A 20,947-nucleotide genomic window follows, 5' to 3' on the forward strand; every position below is an offset into this window, starting at 1 on the left:
CTCTGTTCCTCTTATCAAAAAGAAATTAACATTGGGGCGCCTGGGTGGCTCAGTGGGTTAAGCCACTGCCCTCGGCTCAGGTCATGATCTCAGAGTCCTGGGATCCAGTCCCGCATCAGGCTCTCTGCTCAGCAGGGAGCCTGCTTCCCTCTCTCTCTCTCTGCCTGCCTCTCTATCTACTTGTGATTTCTCTCTGTCAAATAAATAAATAAAATCTTTAAAAAAAAAAAAGAAATTAACATTTTCTAATTTGAAAACAGCTGTAAGTTTCTTAGGCAGTTTAATAGTAGCCTGAATCTGAATTTTAGGAATATGTTCGAAAACAATTTTTATTTGAAAGTATATTTCATTTCAAGGTACATCAGCGTTAAGAAATGACTATTGTAAAAATACTTAATGAGATCTATTTAAATAAGACAGATGAAAGATAATTTTCTTTATAAAGATGATAGATGATAATAATTCACTTTATTGAGTATTTTAAAATCTGGGATGGGAGGGGGAAGGTTGGTAGTATTTTCACCGTGGCACACTGATTCATAATCTGGGTTCTGTTGAACCAAAGAATTCTCTACGAAGAGCATGATAGTACCTTATAAGGATAAAGAGATCCTTTCTGTATTTCCTTGCGAGGAAAATACTGTATATTTAGAGTATATTTAATGGGTTTGGGGACAAAATGAGGAGCTCTGTGTTTTACATTTTAACTTCTATGACGGTGAATTACATGAATGCTTAGATTTTGTGTCAGAAATTACTGGGTATTACGTACAACTAATGAATCACTGAACACTACATCAATAACTAATAATGTACTGTATGTTGGCTAATTGAACTTAAGAAGAAAGGAAGTACTTTGCATGCCTAAATATTGTCCTATAATTCTAAAATAAAATTATATTGATCACTGTATAGCTTTTCAGAGCATGTATATTCCAGCTTTATTATATTAATGAAAAATGACTGCTGAACTGTAAAACCTGATTAAATTGAATACATTCAGTGATTTTAATAAAGTAACTTCCCCTGTTTGTAAAAATGTATTTTTTTATTTTTTTACATTCAATCCTGAGACCTTATTCATTTTATAGCTGAAATGTAAAAAATTACTGAGATGTCGTTTCTTTGAAGAATGATGTTAGTCAAATGTGTACTGTGTGATTCGATCACCTGATAGTATCCTTATCTTGGGCATTGTTTTTGTTTTCATGATAATGTAATGCTATTTCATGGGCTCTCAGTGAAGTTATATGGTCATTTTCATGCTTCAGCCTTCATTCATTACACACAAGTACAAACTTGTATATCAGTTGTATGTAGAATTTTGTACACTATGAAGCATTGTACAAGTGCTAATTGTTGAGTCTTAATTATGATATCAAATTTGGAACATTGGATTTTAGGTAATTGGACCTGTGTTTAAGTTAATATACAGGAATCAGTAAGCTCCAAATATACTTATAGCTTCCAATTAGACAACATGAAGAAAGCTAGGACTCCATTTGAAACAGCAATTTGAAAAAGTGCTTCTGCAGACCCTTTAAAAAAACTATGCTTTCAGAACTTTAAAAGTCTCCAAAAGTACATATTTCTTTTTTTTTTTTTTTCAAAAGTACATAAAATCTTACTTGCACAAAGGGAAAGGCAAATATATTCTAGGGTAATATTCCCTGTCCTAATGTCCCTTCTTTCAAAGTTGCTCTGTAAAATAATACAATCCCAATACAAAATGGCACTCTTATTATTTTGTTTTTGGTAAAGGGCAGTATGTGAAACTAGATAGCAGAATCTGGAGTTCAGATGGAAGAAAGTGAACAGAAAGTGGTTGAAAAACTGAAAAAGGACAGTGGGGACGAAGCTAGCCCTACCAGATTTGCAAAAATACTGTGAAATTTCAATAATTAAAACAGTGTGTTACTGGCACATAAAAAGAAAAGGGGAGTAAAATAAAGAATCAAAAGATCTACATCCACACAGGAATTTATGTATGATCAAGATACAAAGACTAGTAAATGGTGCTGAGTCATTAGACAATTATTTAAAGACAAATTTGCATTTATATCTCAAGTATATTAGACATATTAATGTAAAAAACTAAAGCTACAACTTTACATAAGAAAACATGAATGAGTTCATTTATATTTGTGGAGAAGATCTTTCTAGTTACGATTTAAAATCCAAGAGCCAGGGGCACCTGGGTGGCTCAGTGGGTTAAAGCCTCTGCCTTCGGCTCGGATCATGATCCCAGGGTTCTGGGATCGAGCCCCGCATCGGGCTCTCTGCTCGGCAGGGGGCCTGCTTCCTCCTTTCTCTCTCTCTGCCTGCTTCTCTGCCTACTTGTGATCTCTCTCTGTCAAATAAGTAAAATCTTAAAAAAAAAAAAAAATCCAAGAGCCAAAAAAGTAAATTTTACAGTCAAACCAAACAAAAATCCAACATAAAACCCCTAACAAACTCTTGTGGTAAACAAAATAAAAACAAAGGAACAAGGAAACAAAAACACCACCATAAGGAAAGTTTTTTTTTTTTTTTTTTAAGATTTTATTTATTTATTTGACAGACAGAGATCACAAGCAGGTAGAGAGGCAGGCAGGCAGAGAGAGAGAGAGAAGAGGAAGCAGGCTCCCCGCTGAGCAGAGAGCCCGATGTAGGACTCGATCACATGACCCTGAGATCATGACCTGAGCCGAAGGCAGAGGCTCAACCCTCTGAGCCACTTTTAAAGGAAAGTTTAGGGGCGCCTGGGTGGCTCAGTGGGTTAAGCCGCTGCCTTCGGCTCAGGTCATGATCTCGGGGTCCTGGGATCGAGTCCCGCGTCTGGCTCTCTGCTCAGCAGGGAGCCTGCTTCCCTTCCTCTCTCTCTCTGCCTGCCTCTCCGTCTACTTGTGATTTCTCTCTGTCAAATAAATAAATAAAATCTTTAAAAAAAAAATAAAGGAAAGTTTAAAATAATACCCTGGAGAAATGTTTTTACAGTGTATAAGCCCCAAGTGGTAATCTTCTATATAAAGAGTTCTTAGAATCTAGATAGAAGAACCACTTAGAAAACTGGGTGAAGGACAGGGAGAGAGTTCACATACAGAAGGCCATTACACATTTAATAGGATTCATATTCTCATTTTTAATAAAGGAAATAAAAATGAAAACTATACTGAGATTTTAGTTCTTTCCTTTTAGACTGGCAAAAATTCAAATTTTAATGGTAGTAGTAATGCTTGTAGTATCCATGGAGGTTAATTTGCAATGACTACCAAAATTGTATCTATTTTTGTGGTTTTTGTTTGTTGTTTTACTTACATCTGATTTATTCCCTACTACCCACAAAGGATTTAAATTGCCTTACAAAACCTATAAAATATAAGAAGAGTAAATTTTAAATAGGTGAGAAAAGGAAGTCGAAGAGTACTTGAGATGAACCTTAGTTGTTTTATTTTTGAGTTTATTTATTTTAGAGAGTGTGCATGCACACGAGAGAGTACAGGTTGGGGGGCAGTGCAGAGTGAGAGGAAGAGAATCCCAGGCCGACTCCCCCCAAATGCAGTGCTCACTGAGGGGCTCTATCTCACAACCTGTAAGATCACGACCTGAGCTGAAACCAAGAGTCAGATGCTAAATTGACTGAATCACCCAGTCCCCTTACTGTTTTTGTGTTATCATGATAACATTAGATAATTAATGTTTATGGTAGGAGAAACTCAGTGATTCAAAGAGGATGAAGAAACAGTTCCTAAAACAGTAATCTCTTTTTTATGAAGATAAGGTACTGTACAATAGTCCCAACTTTTTCCCCCCAGCATTACTGAAATACAGTAGACCTATAACACTGTGTGAATGAATTTAAGGTATACAGTGTAGTTATTTTACCTATGTATATATGAAAAAAGCACTACCATAATAAGGTTAGTGATCACATCTGTCACATCACAAAGTTGATTTTTCTGTGTGTGTGTGATGAGAACCTTTATTTATTTTAGAGAGACAGAGATTTAGAAAGCAGGGAGGGGTGGTGGGCAGGAGAGGGAGAAAGAGAATCGGGAGGCTGACTCAGGACTTGATCCCACAACCCATAAGATCATGACCTGAGCTGAAATCAAGGGTCCAGTGCTTAACCACCTGAGCTACCCAGGTACCCCTGTGATGAGAACATTTAAGATCTAGCCTCTTGACAGCTTTTGTGCTGTTAACTAGTCACCATGCTAAACATTACATCCTTCGAACTTACTCCTCCTACAGTTAGAAAGTTGGTACAGAGTTCCAACTTCGAATCTATGCATACTTTGGTGATAATAATACTGGCCGTAAAGGATTATTGTGCAGGAAAAAAGGCAATGTGTGTAGACCTTAATGTAGCACCAGCCAAATTGTAGGTTCTTAGGCAGTATCATTGCCTTTATTTTAAAATTTAGTTCTGTTCACAGAAAAATAAAGCTAACTAAAATTCTCAGGTCATGAGAATGAATAGTTTCAGAGTTGAAAGAAATCCTAACAATGGTCCCATCCAATGAATCTTCTTTGTTATGACAGAGACCTGGGGCACTTGTTAAAAATATGATTCTGGATCCCTCTCCTTAGAGGTTCTTTTTTTTAAATTTTATTTTAATTCCAATATAGTTAACATACAGTGTTGTATTAGTTTCAAGTGTACAAAATAGTTACTCAACAATTTTACACATTACTCAGTCCTCATCGTGATAAATATACTTTTAATCCCCTTTATCTGTTTCATCCAAACCCCCTGAATTCCCTTCTGGCGACCCTCAGTTCTATAGTTTAGAGTCTGGTTTTGGTTTGTCTTTTTTTTTAATTTTCTTTTTTTCTGTATTTTTTTTTCCTTAATTTCCCCACATCAGTAAAATCATATGGTATTTTATCTTTATCTGATTTATTTCACTTAGCATTATACTCTGTAGATCCATCTATGTTGTTGCAAATGGCAAGATTTCATTCTTTTTTATGGCCGAGTAATACTGCATCTCTCTCTCTCTCTCTCTCTCTCTCTCTCTCTCTCACACACACACACACACACACACACACACACATATCTTTATCCATTCATTGATCAGTGGGCCTTTAGACCCTTGGGCTGCTTCCATAGTTTGACAGTAGTACTGCAATCAATATAGCGATGCATATATTGCATATATCTTTTCGTATTGCCTTTTTTGTGTTTTTTTGATTAAATACTCGTAGTGGAGTTACTGGATCAAATGATAATTCTGATTTTAACTTTGGGGAACATCTGTACTATTTTCCACAGTGAATGTACCAGTTGGCATTCTCACCAAAAGTGCACAAAGGTTCCCTTTCTTGACATCCTCACCATCATTTTTTTCTTGTGTTTTTGATTTTAGCCATTTTGACATGTGTAAAAGAGATCTCATTATGTCTTTAATTTGCATTTCCCTGATGATTAGTGATGTGGAACATCTTTTTAGGTGTCTTTGGCCGTCTGTATGTCTACTTAGGAGAAATGTGTTTATGTCTTCTGCCAATTTTTAATTGAATAATTTGGGGTTTTGGTGTTGAGTTGTAGAAGTTCTTTTTATATTTTGAGTGCTAGCCCTTTGTGAGATACATCATTTGCAAGTATCTTTTCCCACTCAATAGGTTGTTTTTTAATTTTGTTGATTGTTCCTTTGCGTACCAGATATTTTTAGATTGATGTAGTCACAGTAATTTATTTCTGCTTTTCTTCCCCTTGCCTTAGGAGACATACCTAGAAAAATGTTATGGCTAGTGTCAGAGAGATTTCTGCCTTGCTCTGTTCTATGATTTTTATGGTTTCAAGTCTTATATTTGGGTCTTTAATTCATTTTGAGTTTATTTTTGTGTGTTGTGTAAGAAAGTGGTCCACTTTTATTACTTTGCCGGTGTCTGTTTTTGTTCCAGTACCATACTGTTCTGAATACTACGGCTTTGGAGCAGATGTTAAAATCTGGGATTGTGATACCTTCAGTTTTGTTTATCTTTTTCAAGATTGCTTTGGATATTTGGGGTCTTTGTTTGTTCCATACAAATTTTAGGATTTTTTTGTTTTAGTTCTGTGAAAAACGCTGTTGGTATTTTGATAGGGTTTGTGTTAACTCTGCAGATTGCTTTGGGTGGTATGGGTATTTTAACAGTATTTTTTTCTTAACAATCGATGAGCATGGAATTATCTTTCCATTTAGAGAACATGTCTTTGACCTTCTTGGCAAAGTTTATTCCTAGGTATTTTAATTTTTTTGGTGCAGTTTTAAATGGGATTATTTCTTAATTTCTCTTTTGGCTGCTTCATTATAAGCTTATAGAAATGCAACTGATTTCTGTATATTGATTTTGTATCCCACAACTTTACTGAAGTTATTTACTGTTTTAGTAGTTTTTTGGTGGACTCTTTAGGCTTTTTTATATATAGTATCATCTCACCTTAGTTAGTGAAATTTTTATTTCTTTCTTTCCTACGTGGATGCCATTCCTTTCTCTTTGTTGTCTAATTGCTGTGGCTAGGACTTCCAGTACTATGTTGAATGAAAGTGAGAGTGGGCATCTCTGTCTTTTTCCTGATCTTAGGGAAAAATCTCTCAGTTTTTCATCATGAAGTGTGATATTAGTTGTGGGTTTTCATATATGGCTTTTGTTATTTTGGGGATGTGTTTCCTTTAAACATACTTTTTTGAGGGTTTTTATCATGAATGGATGTTATACTTTATCAGATGCTTTTTCTGAATCTACTGAAATAGTCATAAGGTTTTTATCATTTCTCTTGCTAATGTGCTATGTCATGTTGATTTATTTGCTGCAAATATTGAACCACCTTTGCAACCCAAGAATAAATCCCAGTTGATTGTGGTGAATGATCTTTTTAATGTTTTTAGTTTGGTTTGCTAGTATTTTATTGAGAATTTTTGCATCTGTGTTCATCAGGGATATTGGTCAGTATTTATTTCTCTTTTTTAAGTGCTGTCTTTATCTGGTTTTGGTATCAGGGTGATGCTGACCTCATAGAATGAATTTGGAAATTTTCCTTCCTCTTCAGTGTTTTGCAATAATAGTTTGAGAAAAATAGGTATTACCTCTTCTTTAAATATTTGGTGGAATTCTCCTGTGAAGCCATCTGATCCTGGACTTCTGTTTTTTGGGGGGTTTTTGATTACTGATTCAATTTTACTGCTGGTATCAGTTTGTTCAAATTTTTTATTTCTTATTTAGTTCTGGGAGTTACATATATCTAGGGATTTTTCCATTTCTTCTAGGTTGTCTAGTTTTTTGGTATATAATTTTTCATAATCTCTTACAATGGTGTATATTTCTGTCATGTTGGTTTGTTATTTGTTATTCTTTTTCCTTAATGATTTTGAGTTCTCTCTCTCTCTCTCTCTCTCTCTTTTTTTTTTTTTTTTTTATGAGTCTGACTAAGGTGTACAAGTTTTTTGATTTATCAATTTGTTGATCTTTTCAAGGAAGCAGCTCCTGGTCTCACTGATGTGTTCTATTGTTTTTTTAGTTTCTACTTTATTTCTTCTCTAATCTTTGTTATTTCCTTTCTCCTACTTATTTTGGGTTTTGTTTGTTCTTTTTCTAGCTCCTTTAGGTGTGAAGTCTGATTGTTTTTTGACTTTTTTTTTTCCTTCTTGAGGTAGGCCTGTATTTTTATAAATCTCCCTCTTAGAACATCTTCTGCTGCATCCCAAAGGTTTAGACAACTGTGTTTTCATTTTCATTTGTCTCCATGTATTTTTTCATTTTTTCTTTAATTTCTCAGTTGACCCATTCACTGTTTAGTAGTATGTTATTTAACCTCCATGTATTTGTGTTTTTTTCCAGATTTTTTTCTTGTGGTTGATTTCTAGTTTCATAGCATTGTGATCAGAAAAAATGCATGGTATGACTTTGATCTTTTTAAATTTGTTGATCCTTGTTTTGTAGCCTAATATATGATCTGTTCTGGAGAATGTTCATTTTTAGTGGAGAAAAATGTGTTTTCTGCTATTTTAGAATGGAATGTTCTAAATATCTATTTTAAATTTCTCTGGGGTACTGTGTCATTCAAAGCCCTGTTTCCTTGCTGATTTTCTGTCTGTTTGATCTGTCTATTGATATAATTGAGGAGTCCTCTACTGTTACTGTATTACTATCCATTACTTTCATTATGCCTGTTATTAGCTGTTATGTACTTGGGTACTCCCATAATGGGTGCATGCATAATTATAATTATTATATCATTTTGTTGGGTTGTCCTCTTTTTAAAATTTTTTTAAAAAGATTTTTATTTATTTATTTGAGCGAGCACAAGTAGGAGGAGAGGCAGGTAGAGGGAGAGGGGGAAGCAGGCTCTCCGCCGTGCTGGGAGCACGATGCGGGGCTCAATCCTAGGACTCTGGGATCATGACCGGACCCAAAGGCAGCCGCTTAACTAACTGAGCCACTCAGGCGTCCCTGAATTATCTTCTTTATTAATTATATAATATCTTTGTTTCTTGTTACAGTCTTTGTTTTAATGTTTTACATCTATTTTGTCTGATGTAAGTATTGTTAAACCAGGTTTCTTTACACTTTAATTTGCGTGGGAAATGCTTTTCCATTCCATCACTTTCACTCTGCATGACTCTAGGTCTGAAATGAGTCTCTCTCTTTTTTTTTTTTTAAGATTTTGTTTATTTATTTGACAGAGATCACAAGTAGGCAGAGAGGCAGGCAGAGAGAGAGAGGGGGAAGCAGGTTCCCTGCTGAGTAGAGAGCCTGATGTAGGGCTTGATCCCAGGACCCTGGGATTGTGATATGAGCCAAAGGCAGAGGCTTTAACCTACTGAGCCACCCAGGCACCCCGAATTGAGTCTCTTATAGGCATCATATAGGTGGGTCTTGTATATGCTAGTTCTAGATGCTGTATAGGGCACTTAATATATTTGTATATAAGTACATAATGAGATACATACACACACACCCCTCTCTCTTATGTGTCACAAATACTCTACTGATTAGGTGGGTTTTCTCTCCATTAAATAGATAAGCTCAGAGAGGTCAAGTAACTTGCCAAGGAGCAGGATTTAAATTCATGTCTATTTAGTTTTAAAGTCCTTATTCTTTTTAGTTTTAATTGATCATGCTCTTTACATTTTTGGTTAGAGATGGTTTTGAAATTAACATGTGTTTTCTTTTACAATGTCTTTGGTGATGTTGGCAACTGGTAAAATAATTGGTCTTCAAAAATGGTGATTTCAGTCAGATTACTTCTTCTGAAAACCTACCTGAAGTCTTTTACATGGAAGAGTGACATACTGGTAACTGTGACAAATACTTTTAGGAGTATTAAAGTCCTTGGTGGATTACAACTTTGGTACTTGTGAGCAGTGAAAGCTCTAGAACCTGTTGGGAAATTAGGAGGAAAGCAAGACCATAGAGAAAAATAGAAATACTTGGTTCTTTCATACTACACTACACCACTGTACAGCCTTCTGGTTCTAAACTCAGCTGTTATTAAAAACTTCGCTACAGGGCGCCTGGGTGGCTCAGTGGGTTGAGCCGCTGCCTTCGGCTCAGGTCATGATCTCAGGGTCCTGGGATCGAGTCCCGCATCGGGCTCTCTGCTTGGCAGGGAGCCTGCTTCCTCCTCTCTCTCTGCCTGCCTCTCTGCCTACTTGTGATCTCTCTCTGTCAAATAAATAAATAAAATCTTAAAAAAAAAAAACTTCGCTACATGAATGCATTCTCATTTCAGAATAATAAACATATGTTCATATATGTAGAGACACACACATTTAGTAAAATATAAAAGCTCCATTTGCATTTCTCCTCCTATCCCTACATCTCTCTATAGAAGCCTTTTGTTCATAAAAATATGTTAATTATAGGGCACCTGGGTGGCTCATTTGGTTAAGCGTCTGCCTTCAGCTCAGGTCATCTCCAGGTCCTGGGATTGAGCCTCATATCGGGATCCCTTACTCGGTGGGGAGTCTGTTTCTTCCTGTCCATCTGCTGCTCTCTCATTTGCACACACACTCTCTCTCTCAAATAAATGAATAAAATCTTTTAAAAACTATGTTAATGTCACTTAATGAAAAAAGGGTTTTTTCATATAAATATGTTACATAATGTTAACCTGTAATGTGTATTGTTATATTTAAGTGAACTAGTATTTTAAATTTTCTCAGTTTTAATTTCTTATATGGGAGAAAATTGATATAATTCACACAAAAGGTGTAAAAGGTTTGAGATCCAGTTATTCAAAAACTGGTGTAATACATTTCATCACTAGTAATGAGCATCGTTGTAGACCATAATAATATAGAAAAACTCCATGATTTGATAATCTTGGTGAGAAAAGCATAATACAGACTCTACAAGAACAGAAAACAGTACTGGAGAAAATGCAGTAAAATGCAGATCATTATACCAAGGTTATATTATTTTGAATTATTTCATACTTGTTTTTTTCAAAGGTTTTTATATTATAATTAAACTTGCATATGATGAAAAGTCTTTTATAATATGAATGGGCATAATATCTCTATTTCAGAAACTCTGTAGTGATGCTCAAGTAAAAGTCTTTGGGAAATGCTGCCAACTGAAACCTGGAGGAGACAGTTCTTCCTCACTGGATAGTTCTGTGACTTCATCTTCTGATGTAAAAGACCAGTGTCCTAAGTACCAAGTAAGGTCATTGATATCATTTATTTATTCATTCACTCATTTTCAAATACTTTTGAGCACCTTCAATGTGTTATGTACCATCCTAGGGACCGGGGGTATACCAGGAACTAGTCCTTACTCTTCTGGGGAGACAGATAATTAAATAAGTTTTTGCATTTTGATAAATCTTAGGAGAAGTTCAGAAAATGATGGGCATAGATAGTAGGGGTAATTTCTCCATTTTATTTCCCAATTCAGATTTTTTGGCTATCAGAATAATTTATTTTAGATACTTTTAAATTATTGAAATATGAATGCAAATATAGCCTATATTATACAGCCTATATATACAGTTTGGCTGTAGTATGAAATTAAAGTATGATTGGAAGTATATACATGCAAAAATGGACATTTATGTTTTTCAGAAATAATCTGTTTTAAAATACAAAGTTAAACAAATTAGTACCTAGTGGGAACTTCTGTATAAACTTGTTATATTTTACATATAACGTTAAGTGTTTGGTTTCATACGAAGTACATGTCATCTGTGTGAATTTATTTGTGTCATCCAAGCTTACATGAATGTATCACAAGTATTTCATATTTAGCAATATCAACATGGAATTTTGGGTCTTTAAATTATTTGTAGTTAGGTAATTGTGTTTGGATGGGAAGTGACCCTTCTCTCCGGTCATGTGTACAGTGTATGTGAAAGAGCTCTGAGGTATTTAGAATCCAGGTACCAGGAAGTACTATATAGTTGGCCCTGTCTTCCCCTGTTTCTCCTCCAGCTTAAGCATGACAAATTAGTAAATTCCTAATAGTGTTATGATATGTGACATCATCATACTTTTTACCAGGTTGGATGTTTGCTGATTGAGTTGTGTAAATTTGCATTTCTTCCTACTGTAATGCAGTTAAAAATGAATATTAGCACATGGATTCAGATTGTAGAAATGCTGAAGCATTGAGTGATTGCACCCTCATGTTGCATCAAGATCCGTAGAGATTTACTTTTTAAAGTTCAGATTTCCAGGCTTTGTGCCTAGATATTCTTATATAGGCTCAGTATGGTCCTGGAAATCAGCTTTTTTAGCAAGAGATATTGAATTATCGTAGCATATAGTTCACTACACTTGATAAAATGTGATTTCGGGTAACTAGGACATTATCTTTGATCTACACAGATTATTACAGATTAATAGCTTCCAGCAATTGGTACTTTAAGAAATTGACCTTTTAAGTAAGGGCCTTATTTAAAAAAAAAAAAAAGAAAGCTAACAGCACTTTTTAAATTACAAACTTTATTATAGATTATGTAACATAAAAATACATAACATGACATTCATGATAACTATTTGATATGTATTAGAGCAGGTAAGGAGAACCTTTACTGGAAAACTCTCGTCTAGTACAATTTGAAGACAAATTTATTTTTACTATATTTGCTTTTTGAGGACTCTTTTCTGGTTTTATTAGTAAAATCTATAAATGCTTTGGTAGTTGAATTCATAATAGTTTTGAAGATTGGCATTGATCTTTAAAAAAAACCAAAAACCTTTGCACTTGATCATTAGAAGAATTATTCAGCTCTCTTTCCAAAATGTTGTTCTTAGTACCCAAACATTCGTGTTTTGAAATAAAAATATTTTCTCAATCAGATCCCTAGATGAGTTATTTTAGTAACTAGGTATATCAGAAGTGTTTTTTTCTTAAACATTAGCTTTGTGTCTTTATTAAAACAAAATTAAGACTATAGTACCTAAGAGAGAAAGAATAATATGTAAATGAATATGTATAAAAACTAATACAAAGGTTATATAGAATGAGATAGATTGCTATTTGAAGATTTTTTTAAGAAAGCTAGCAAATGCAAATACATAGATTTTTTTTAAAAAACCCAGATAGGCATTAAGTAAACAAAGGAATCACATAAAAATAGTATGCAGATGTGTTCCCTGTCCTTCACATGTAAAATGGGGGTCTTCAACACTTTGTTATCAGAAGAGTCTTTTAAATATTAAAAAAAAAATCCTACCAATTTTTTATTTTTTATGATGGAACGGCTTAGTGAAATTTATAAATAATACTCAACTAACTATGTAATAGTTATTTAGGTCCTCTTCCTTATCACTTGTTTTATTACATAACTGTGTAAATTAGGAATTGGATTATACCTAGGGATTATTTTGTTCATATGACAAGAAGTCTGAAAGGCTGTCTAGGTATGATACATGGGTTTCAAGATGGCTTTAAAAAACCAAGGCATCCTTATCTTAGCCAGAGTTCATGTGTAATTGTTGCCTTGTGGTCCTAATATGGCATCTCCATCTCCAGTGACTTCCATTTATATCATTGACCAGGCCTTATAAATGTGTAAGTTCTGAAAGGTGCTACTCCAACCAATAATTTAACCTTTTGGATGTAGAAGCCAACTCTCGATTGTCTACAAGGAAGGCTGTGAAATGCATTAAATTTTTTTTTTTTTTTTAATTTTTGGTTGGGCACATTGCTGCCCTGAAACAAATTAGACTTCAAAAAATTAAGAATAAGCTATTATTTGGGTAGTTAGTGATGTTTGCCACAGTATCTAATTAGTAACCAAATAGATGAGTTCAATGTTACCTTTTTTTCTGACTCCTGTGATGACAAAGACATTTGAAGAAAAATGGAAAGGAGTAACTTTTAATTTGACTTCTTTGAGAATAAGACATTCTAATATTTTAAATAAGTTCTTTTAAAAAATACAAAATAGATATACATTACCCTGTTTATAGATACCTCTTTTGCACAGTAGGAACGGTAAAAACTGTTCATTGTGTTCAATGAATTCTATTTCTTATTTTCTGTCCTGGAGAAACATTGCATATGTACAAGATGCAGTTAACAGTGTTTATTTAAGCATTAAGCATTATTATAATAGCAAAAACCAGGAAATAACCTGAATGCCTATCAGTAAGAGCAGCTGTGGTATTTTCATACAGTAGAATACTATGTATTTAAAAGGAGTATTTGTATAACAACTTTGTTAGAGCTGTAACATATTGTGAAATAAAGAAAATTAAGCTATAGAACAATGTATACAATGTAGAGTCACTTTTTAAAAAATATGTAGTTATGTAGAATAACTGCAGCAAAGGAATTTTCAGTAAAATTCAATATTTGAAATAAGCTTTAAATTTTGCAGTTTTATTAATGTTCTGGTTATTTTTTTTAGGGTTCTCGGTGCTCTTCTGATGCCAATATGCTTGGAGAGATGATGTTTGGCTCAGTAGCAATGAGCTATAAAGGGTCGACCTTAAAAATTCATCAGATCCGGTGAGGGCTTTTCTGATTTTTCATAATCCATTTTAGAACATGTAATTTTTGAAGATGAGAGAATTTCCTGTAGTCTTCACACAGATGGAGCTTGTCAGATTTATGGTGTTTTATGGGTTTCATGCTACTTCATGACTGTTGTAACCATGCAGTGAAATTTTTGTGATTTGTACATTTTTTGGGAAGGGGGAGTGGAAACGGGTGTGGGGGAGAGAGAATCTTAAGCAGTCTCCATGCCCAGTGTGCAGCCTGACATGGGCTTAATCTCACAACCCTGAAACCATGACCTGAGCCAAAATCAATAGTCTGACACTTTAACCAACTAAGCCACCCAGATGCCCAGGTACATTTTTATTTGTAATAAATTGAGGAGGTTTTTATGTTTTAGTTTTGATCTCTCTCTGTCCCTTTCTTTTTCTTCATAGTTCCCCTCCACAGCTTATGCTCAGCAAAGTTTTTACTGCACGGACTGGCAGCAGTATCTGTGGAAGTCTCAATACGTAAGTGTGATTATGAATGCTGAGAGAAATGAATTATTTAGGATGTGCAAAGTGTGAAAACTAACAGACTACCCAAGGTTGAAGTTTAAATTGAGATTTTCTTTCATCCTTTAAGTTTGGAAATTTATGGAGGCCAGACTTTTTCTCTAGCTTTATTGAGATATAATTGACATCTAACATTGTGTAAATTTAATGTGTACAACACATTTATTTGATACATTTTTATATTGCAGAATGATTACCATCATAGCATTAGCTAACTAACGCCACCATTCTGTCAAAACTACCATTTCTTTTTTGCAGTGAGAACCATTAAGATTTACTCTTTGAGCAACTTTCAAGTGTATAAAATAACTGTATTATTAGCTATAGTCAGCATGTTATACATTAGATCTCAGAACTGTAACTGATGTTTGTACCCTTTGTCTGTTATCTCCCCATTTCCCCCACTCTCAACCCGTGGTAACCACCACCCTTCTTTCTTTTTCTCTTTGTTCAGTTTTTTAATATTACACATGTAAGTGATACTATATAGTGTTTGTCTCTCTGTCTAACTTATTTCACTTAGCATAATGCCCTTAAGGTTCATTCAGATTGTCACAAATGGCAGGATTCCCTTTTCACAAAGTCAGATAATATTCCTGCGTTTGTGTGTGTGTGCGCGCGCGCGCACGTGTGTCTGTATGGCATTTTATCCATTCATCTGTTGGTAGACTCTTAGTTTCTCTCCATTTATTGACAGTTGTCACTAATACCACAGTGAACATCTGAATGCAGACATCTCTCTGAGATCCTCATTTTAGTTCCTTTGGATATATATCCAAAAGTGAGATTTCGGGATCACATGGTAGTTTTATTTTTAATTTTTTGAAGATCCTTCACACTCCTTTCTCAGTGGCTGCGTCAGTTTTATTCTCACCAACAGTGCACAAGGGTTCCCTTTTCTGGATACCCTGTCCACCACTTGATAATCTCTTGTCTTTTTGTTGTTCACAATTAAAAAAGGTGTGGGGTGATACCTTGTTATGGTTTGGTTTGCATTTCGCTGATGATTAGTGATGTCGAGCATTTCTTTCATGTACCTCTTAACCATTTGCATGTCTTCTTTGGAAAATTGTTCAGTTCTTTTGAATATTTAGAGGAGGTATTAATTTTTTAGTCAGGTTGTTTTTGGCTCTTAATTTGTATGAATTATTTATGTATTTTGGATAGTAACCCTTCATCTGGTAAAGGATTTGCAAATATTTTTTACCATTCCATAGATTGCCTTTTCATTTTGTCAGTTGTTTATTTGCTATGTAGAGGCTTTTTAATGCGATTTAATTATTTATTTATTTAGTGTGATTTATTTATTTTTGCTTTTGTTGCTTGTGCTGTTTGTGTCATATCTAGGAAATTGCTGCTATGACCAATGGCAAGCAGCTTTTGCCCTATGGTTTCTTGTAGGGGATTTGCAGTGTTGGGGTCTTTTGTTTATAACTTTAATTAATTTTGAGTTAATTTTTGTGAGTGGTTATCCAGTTTTCCCATCATCATTTATTGAAGGCACTATCCTTTCCCAGTTAAATGTTCTTGGGTCCCTTATCAAATATTAGTTGCCTGAATATCCAGGTTTTTTTTCTGAGCTCTTAAATTCTGTTCCATTGTTTTGTGTGTTTGTTTTTATGCTAGTACTACAATGTTTTGATTGTGTTAGCTTTGCAGTATAGTTTTTCTCAGGATTGCTTTGCTATTCAGGGTCTTTTGTAGCACCATACAAATTTTAGGATTGTTTTAATATTTCTATGAAAAATCCCATTGGAATTTTGATAAGACTTGCATTGAATCTATAGATGACTTTGGGTAATATGGACATTTTAACAATATTTGTTCTTCCAACCTACTTTTTTGAGTTTTTTTTTCATGGAAAGACCGTATTTTGTCATATGCTTGCTTTCTTTCTCCCCCTTCGCTCCTCCTTCCTTCCTTACTTGTTTAAGTTATTTATTTATTTATTTATTTATTTGAGGGAGACAGAGATAGTGACAGCATGAGCGGGGAGGAGAGGGAGAAGCAGGTTCCCCACAGAGCAGGGAACCCGATGCAGGGCTCTGTCCCAGGACCCTGGGATCATGACCCGAGCCAGAGGCAGACATTTAACTGACTGAGCCAGCCAGTTGCCCTGGTCATATGCTTTTTCTGCATTTGTTGACTTACTCATATGATTTTTATCTTTCATTCTTTTAAAGTGGTAATTCTCACTTATTGTTTTGTGTATACTGAAGCATCCCTGCAGCCCAATGATAAATCCTACTTGATCACATTGAATGATCCTTTTAATGTCCTGTTGAATTTGGTTTGCTAATATTTTTGTGGAGAATTTTTGCATTTATAATAGTCAAGAGAAGTGATCTGTAATTTTATTTTTTTAGAATGTTTTTAAATGGCCTTGGTGTCAGGGTAACACTGGCCTTGTAAGATGAGTTTGGGAGTGTTCCTTCTTTAATTTTTTGAACAGTTTGAGTAGAATCAGCATTAATTCTACTTTATACGTTTGGTAGAATTTACCAAGGAAATCATCTGGTCTCCTTGGCTTTTCTTGTGATGGAAGATTTTTGATGAATGATTCATTTTCCTTACTCATTATTGGTCTGTTCACATTTCTTATTTCTTCATGATTCATTCTTGGTGTGTTGTATGTTTCTAGGAATTTATCCATTTTTTATAGGTTATTCATTTTGTTGTATAACTATAGCAGTCTCATGATCCTTTTTATTTGTATGGTATCAGATGTAGTATCTCATTTTTAATTTTATTTATTCGAGTCTTCTTTTTTCCTGGATTAGCTAAAGGTTTGATGATTTTGTCTCTTCAGAAAACCAGCTCTTAGTTTAATCAATCTTCAATGTTATTTTACCTTTTTCTATTTCATTCTGTTGGCCTTTATTTCCTTCCTAACTAATTGTGGACTTTATTTTTTTCTCAGTTTTTGAGGTATAATTCAAGATCATTTATTTGAGATCTTTTGGGCTTCTTACTGTAAACATTTATTGCTCTCACTTCCCTCTTTGAACTGCTTTTGTAATATTTCACAGGTTTTGATAAGCTGTGCTTTCATTTTTATTTGTTTCAAGGTATTTCTTGATTTGCCCTTTGATTTCTTCTTTGACTCATTGGTTGTTCAGAAGCATGTTGTTTAATCTCTACATATTTGTGAACTGCCCAGCTTTCCTTTTGTTACTGATTTTTAGTATTACACCATTCTGGTCAGAAAAGATATGTGGTTTCATTTCAGCCTTCTTAAATTTGCTAAAACCTGTTTTGTGACATATCATGTGATCAGTATTAGAAAATATTCCATGTCCACTTGAGAAGAATGGTATTCTGCTATTCTTGGATATATCTGTATATGTATATATCTCTTAGCTCCATTTGGCTTAAGATATGGTTCAAGTCCAACATTTCCTTGCTGACTTTCTGTCTGGATGATATATTAATTGTTGAAAGAAGAATGTTAAAGTCTTTTACTAGCTATTGTATTGTTGTCTATAAATGCTAGTATTTGCTTAATATATTTAGGTGTCTCTGATGTTGAGTGCATCTGTATTTGTGATTGTTACTTGCTATGTCTTCATGATGAATTGCTCTTCTTATTATATGACCATTTTTAAAGTTTCTCGTTCCTGTTTTTGGCTTGAAATTCTTTTTTTTTTCTGATATAAGTATAGCTATCTCTGTTCTTTTTTTATTTCCATTTACATGGATTATCTTTTTCTGTTCCTTCACATTGAGCTTATATATATCCTCAAAGCTGAACTAAATCTCTTGTAGGCAGCATAATGTTGGATATTATTTTTTTTTATTCAATAAGCTGTTCTCTCTATGGAATTCAGATTACGTCTCACTTGAGTTTAGTGGAAGAATAGGAAATGTGCTTTCTCTTTCTCTAATTTGCTTCTGGAAGCTGTCTGGAAGTAAAATGTTGACAACATTCCCATGTTAGGATGAGATATGAATTTACCATTTTGTAGTCACATGCCGACTTAGCATCTGTAGATTGTGCTTTTCAGTTTTCAGATTGTAGAATTAACTCTGCAATCAGGAGAGGCACAGGTCACCCATGGTGGGGCACAAGATTACCACAGGGTGTTAATGCTAAGATTAGAAAAGTGAGGCTGAAATAAAGGCAGGCCTGATACTAGAGTCATGGGCTACATGCCAGAACTCGGTAAATGAAGGACTAGGGCTAGAGTAAGATGTTAGTGGATTCCATTGATGGCCTGCAGGGTCCAGGTCAGAACACTGGCTAGCCAGAATCTGTGGGGTTACCCAAAGTCGAAAGGTAGCAGGGAAGCTACTCAAACCTTGAAAAATTCTCAAAAGGTTCCATTAATTGAAAATGCTCCAAAAAGACCTTTCAGGGGTTTCATTTGCTAAGGTTCTAATACAGCTCTTTATTAACTTTTCTTTTAGGAAGAAAGGAAAGGAAAAGAGATTTTTTTTGCAGTATTATGGATGCTTAAAAAATAGTGATGTTATAAGTGCTAATTTTCAGGAATTTAATACTAAAGTAGAAATTAGAGATCCTACATTGGAATCACTGGTTCTAGCTCTGATCCTCTCAGTTTCTTCATCTTTTCTAATTTTTTATTGGTGGTTTTAAAAATCCCTAGGAAGGATACTTTGTACTAAAAGCATAAAGTAGTTTTATTTTTGTTACTTTGAAAGATTTACTAGCAGAAATGATACAGTTAATTTATAATGTGTGAACTAATGATACCTTGATTTTTGTTCTTGTTTGTCTTTTTTTTATTCCTGCCAGAAGTTTAGGAAATAATTTCAGGTCCAAAATACAAGGGAAAACTTTACAATTTAAATTGGGGTCAGTAACCTTTTTCTGTAAAGTTCTAAGTAGTGAATAATTTTGGCTTTGTGGGCTCTCAGTATGTCTGGTTTCTTAGCTCTACCATTATAGCATTAAAGCAGCCATACACAGTACATACATGGCTGTATACATAGCATGGCTATGTTCCAGTAAAACTTTATTTATAAGAACAGGCAGCACAGGTAGCAGGGTGGATTTAGCTCTTAAGGTGTAGTTTGCCAACCCCTGATTTAGTGCTGTAAACTAGTAAGAATACTTAAAACTTAAAAACAAAACAAAACAAAACAGTTTTATACTTAAAATTTCATTGGGATATGCAAAGAATTGCTATAAAGAACATAAAATGAATTTGCAATTTATTGTTTCTTTTTCCCTTTAGGCTACAGGACAGTCTTGAATTCATCAATCAGGACAACAGTACATTAAAGGCTGATAATAACACAGTTATTAATGGACTGCTTGGAAATATAGGTAAATGGTTCCTTTGGTTTTACAAGTTTTAAATAGGTTAACAGTTAAACAAGGATTTGCAGTTCGTTTTTAATAATGTAGACCTTTTAATAAGATCGCAGAGTTTGACATACTGGAAGTGGAAAAGGAATTTAAATTGGCAGTATATATAACATTTGTATTATTTGAAAAACACAGTTTTTGTATATTTGAACAATACTTTTTTTGTACCTGAAAAAGAACTGCTGAAGATATATCTGGTTTGTTTTTTTGTTTTTAACTTTGATGCATCTTTGAAAGGCACTGTCATTCATATAAGAAGTCCTTACCAGCTTTTTTGAATATTTTAGCTGAAGAATACTGGTATTATTCTCCACTCTGTCTTCCCAAACCGTAAAAGTAATTTTGAAATGGTGCTCATTTTTGTGACCTGAATTCACATAGATGAGCAGATATTCAAATTTTATGTTCCCTTAAAGATTTATTAAAATAACAGCTTCTTTAGTGATTTGGATAGTTGACTGTTATTATTTAAGTTCAACATTCTGAAGTGACAAACTGTTCCTAAAATTTCTAGTCATTTGTTTTACCCTACAAAGCTCAACTAAATTGATGCTGGCCATATTCCTGGTACGCGAATAACTAACATGCCAGAACGTGGACAGCAATTAGACAAGGATAAATATTTCTCTATTTAGTGAGAATTTTTATTTCAAATTGATTTTAAAAAATATTAGTTACATATATAAATAGGAAAGAGTTTTTCTTCCGACTTGAACCATATTGTAATCTATTATTTTTTATAATTCATGTTAATTCAAATGAGCAACCATTTATACAGCAAATAGTATGGGCTAGTTACAGTGTCAGGCATGTACTTTAGAAAGCTTGCATATTTTGGGGAGCCTGGGTGGTTAAGCATCCAACTCTTGATTTTGGTTCAGGTCAGGATCTCAGGGTTGTGAGGTCAAGCCCCATGTTGGGGTCTGTGCTCGGTGAATCTGCTTGAGATTTTCTCTCTCTTTCTGCCCCTCCTCCTGTTTGCATGCTCTTTTTCTCTCTCAAAATAGATAAGTCTTTTAAAAAAAGAAACTTTGCACATTTTTTAGAAAAATAGAGGAGTACTGCTTTTTCATAACTCAAATGATCAGTTTTCATTGGTTTTAATAAAGTAAAAATGTGACAAGAGAGCTGCATCTTTTTT

At 34.2% G+C, this 20,947-nt stretch overlaps 1 protein-coding gene across 2 annotated transcripts in view; it reads left to right on the forward strand.

Annotated features, from left to right (window-relative positions):
* The window catches only part of FNIP1 (folliculin interacting protein 1), a 149,421-nt gene that overhangs the window by 59,993 nt on the left and 68,481 nt on the right, over positions 1-20,947 (forward strand). For both annotated transcript variants that reach the window (XM_082725636.1, XM_082725635.1), the window contains exons 3-6: positions 10,499-10,633; positions 13,829-13,929; positions 14,355-14,429; positions 19,673-19,764. In XM_082725636.1, the coding sequence (XP_082581762.1) occupies positions 10,499-10,633; positions 13,829-13,929; positions 14,355-14,429; positions 19,673-19,764 (403 nt within the window). The remainder of the gene's footprint in view (positions 1-10,498; positions 10,634-13,828; positions 13,930-14,354; positions 14,430-19,672; positions 19,765-20,947) is intronic.

This window comes from Mustela nivalis, assembly GCF_964662115.1.
Source record: "Mustela nivalis genome assembly, chromosome: 3".
Taxonomy (NCBI): Eukaryota; Metazoa; Chordata; class Mammalia; order Carnivora; family Mustelidae; genus Mustela; species Mustela nivalis.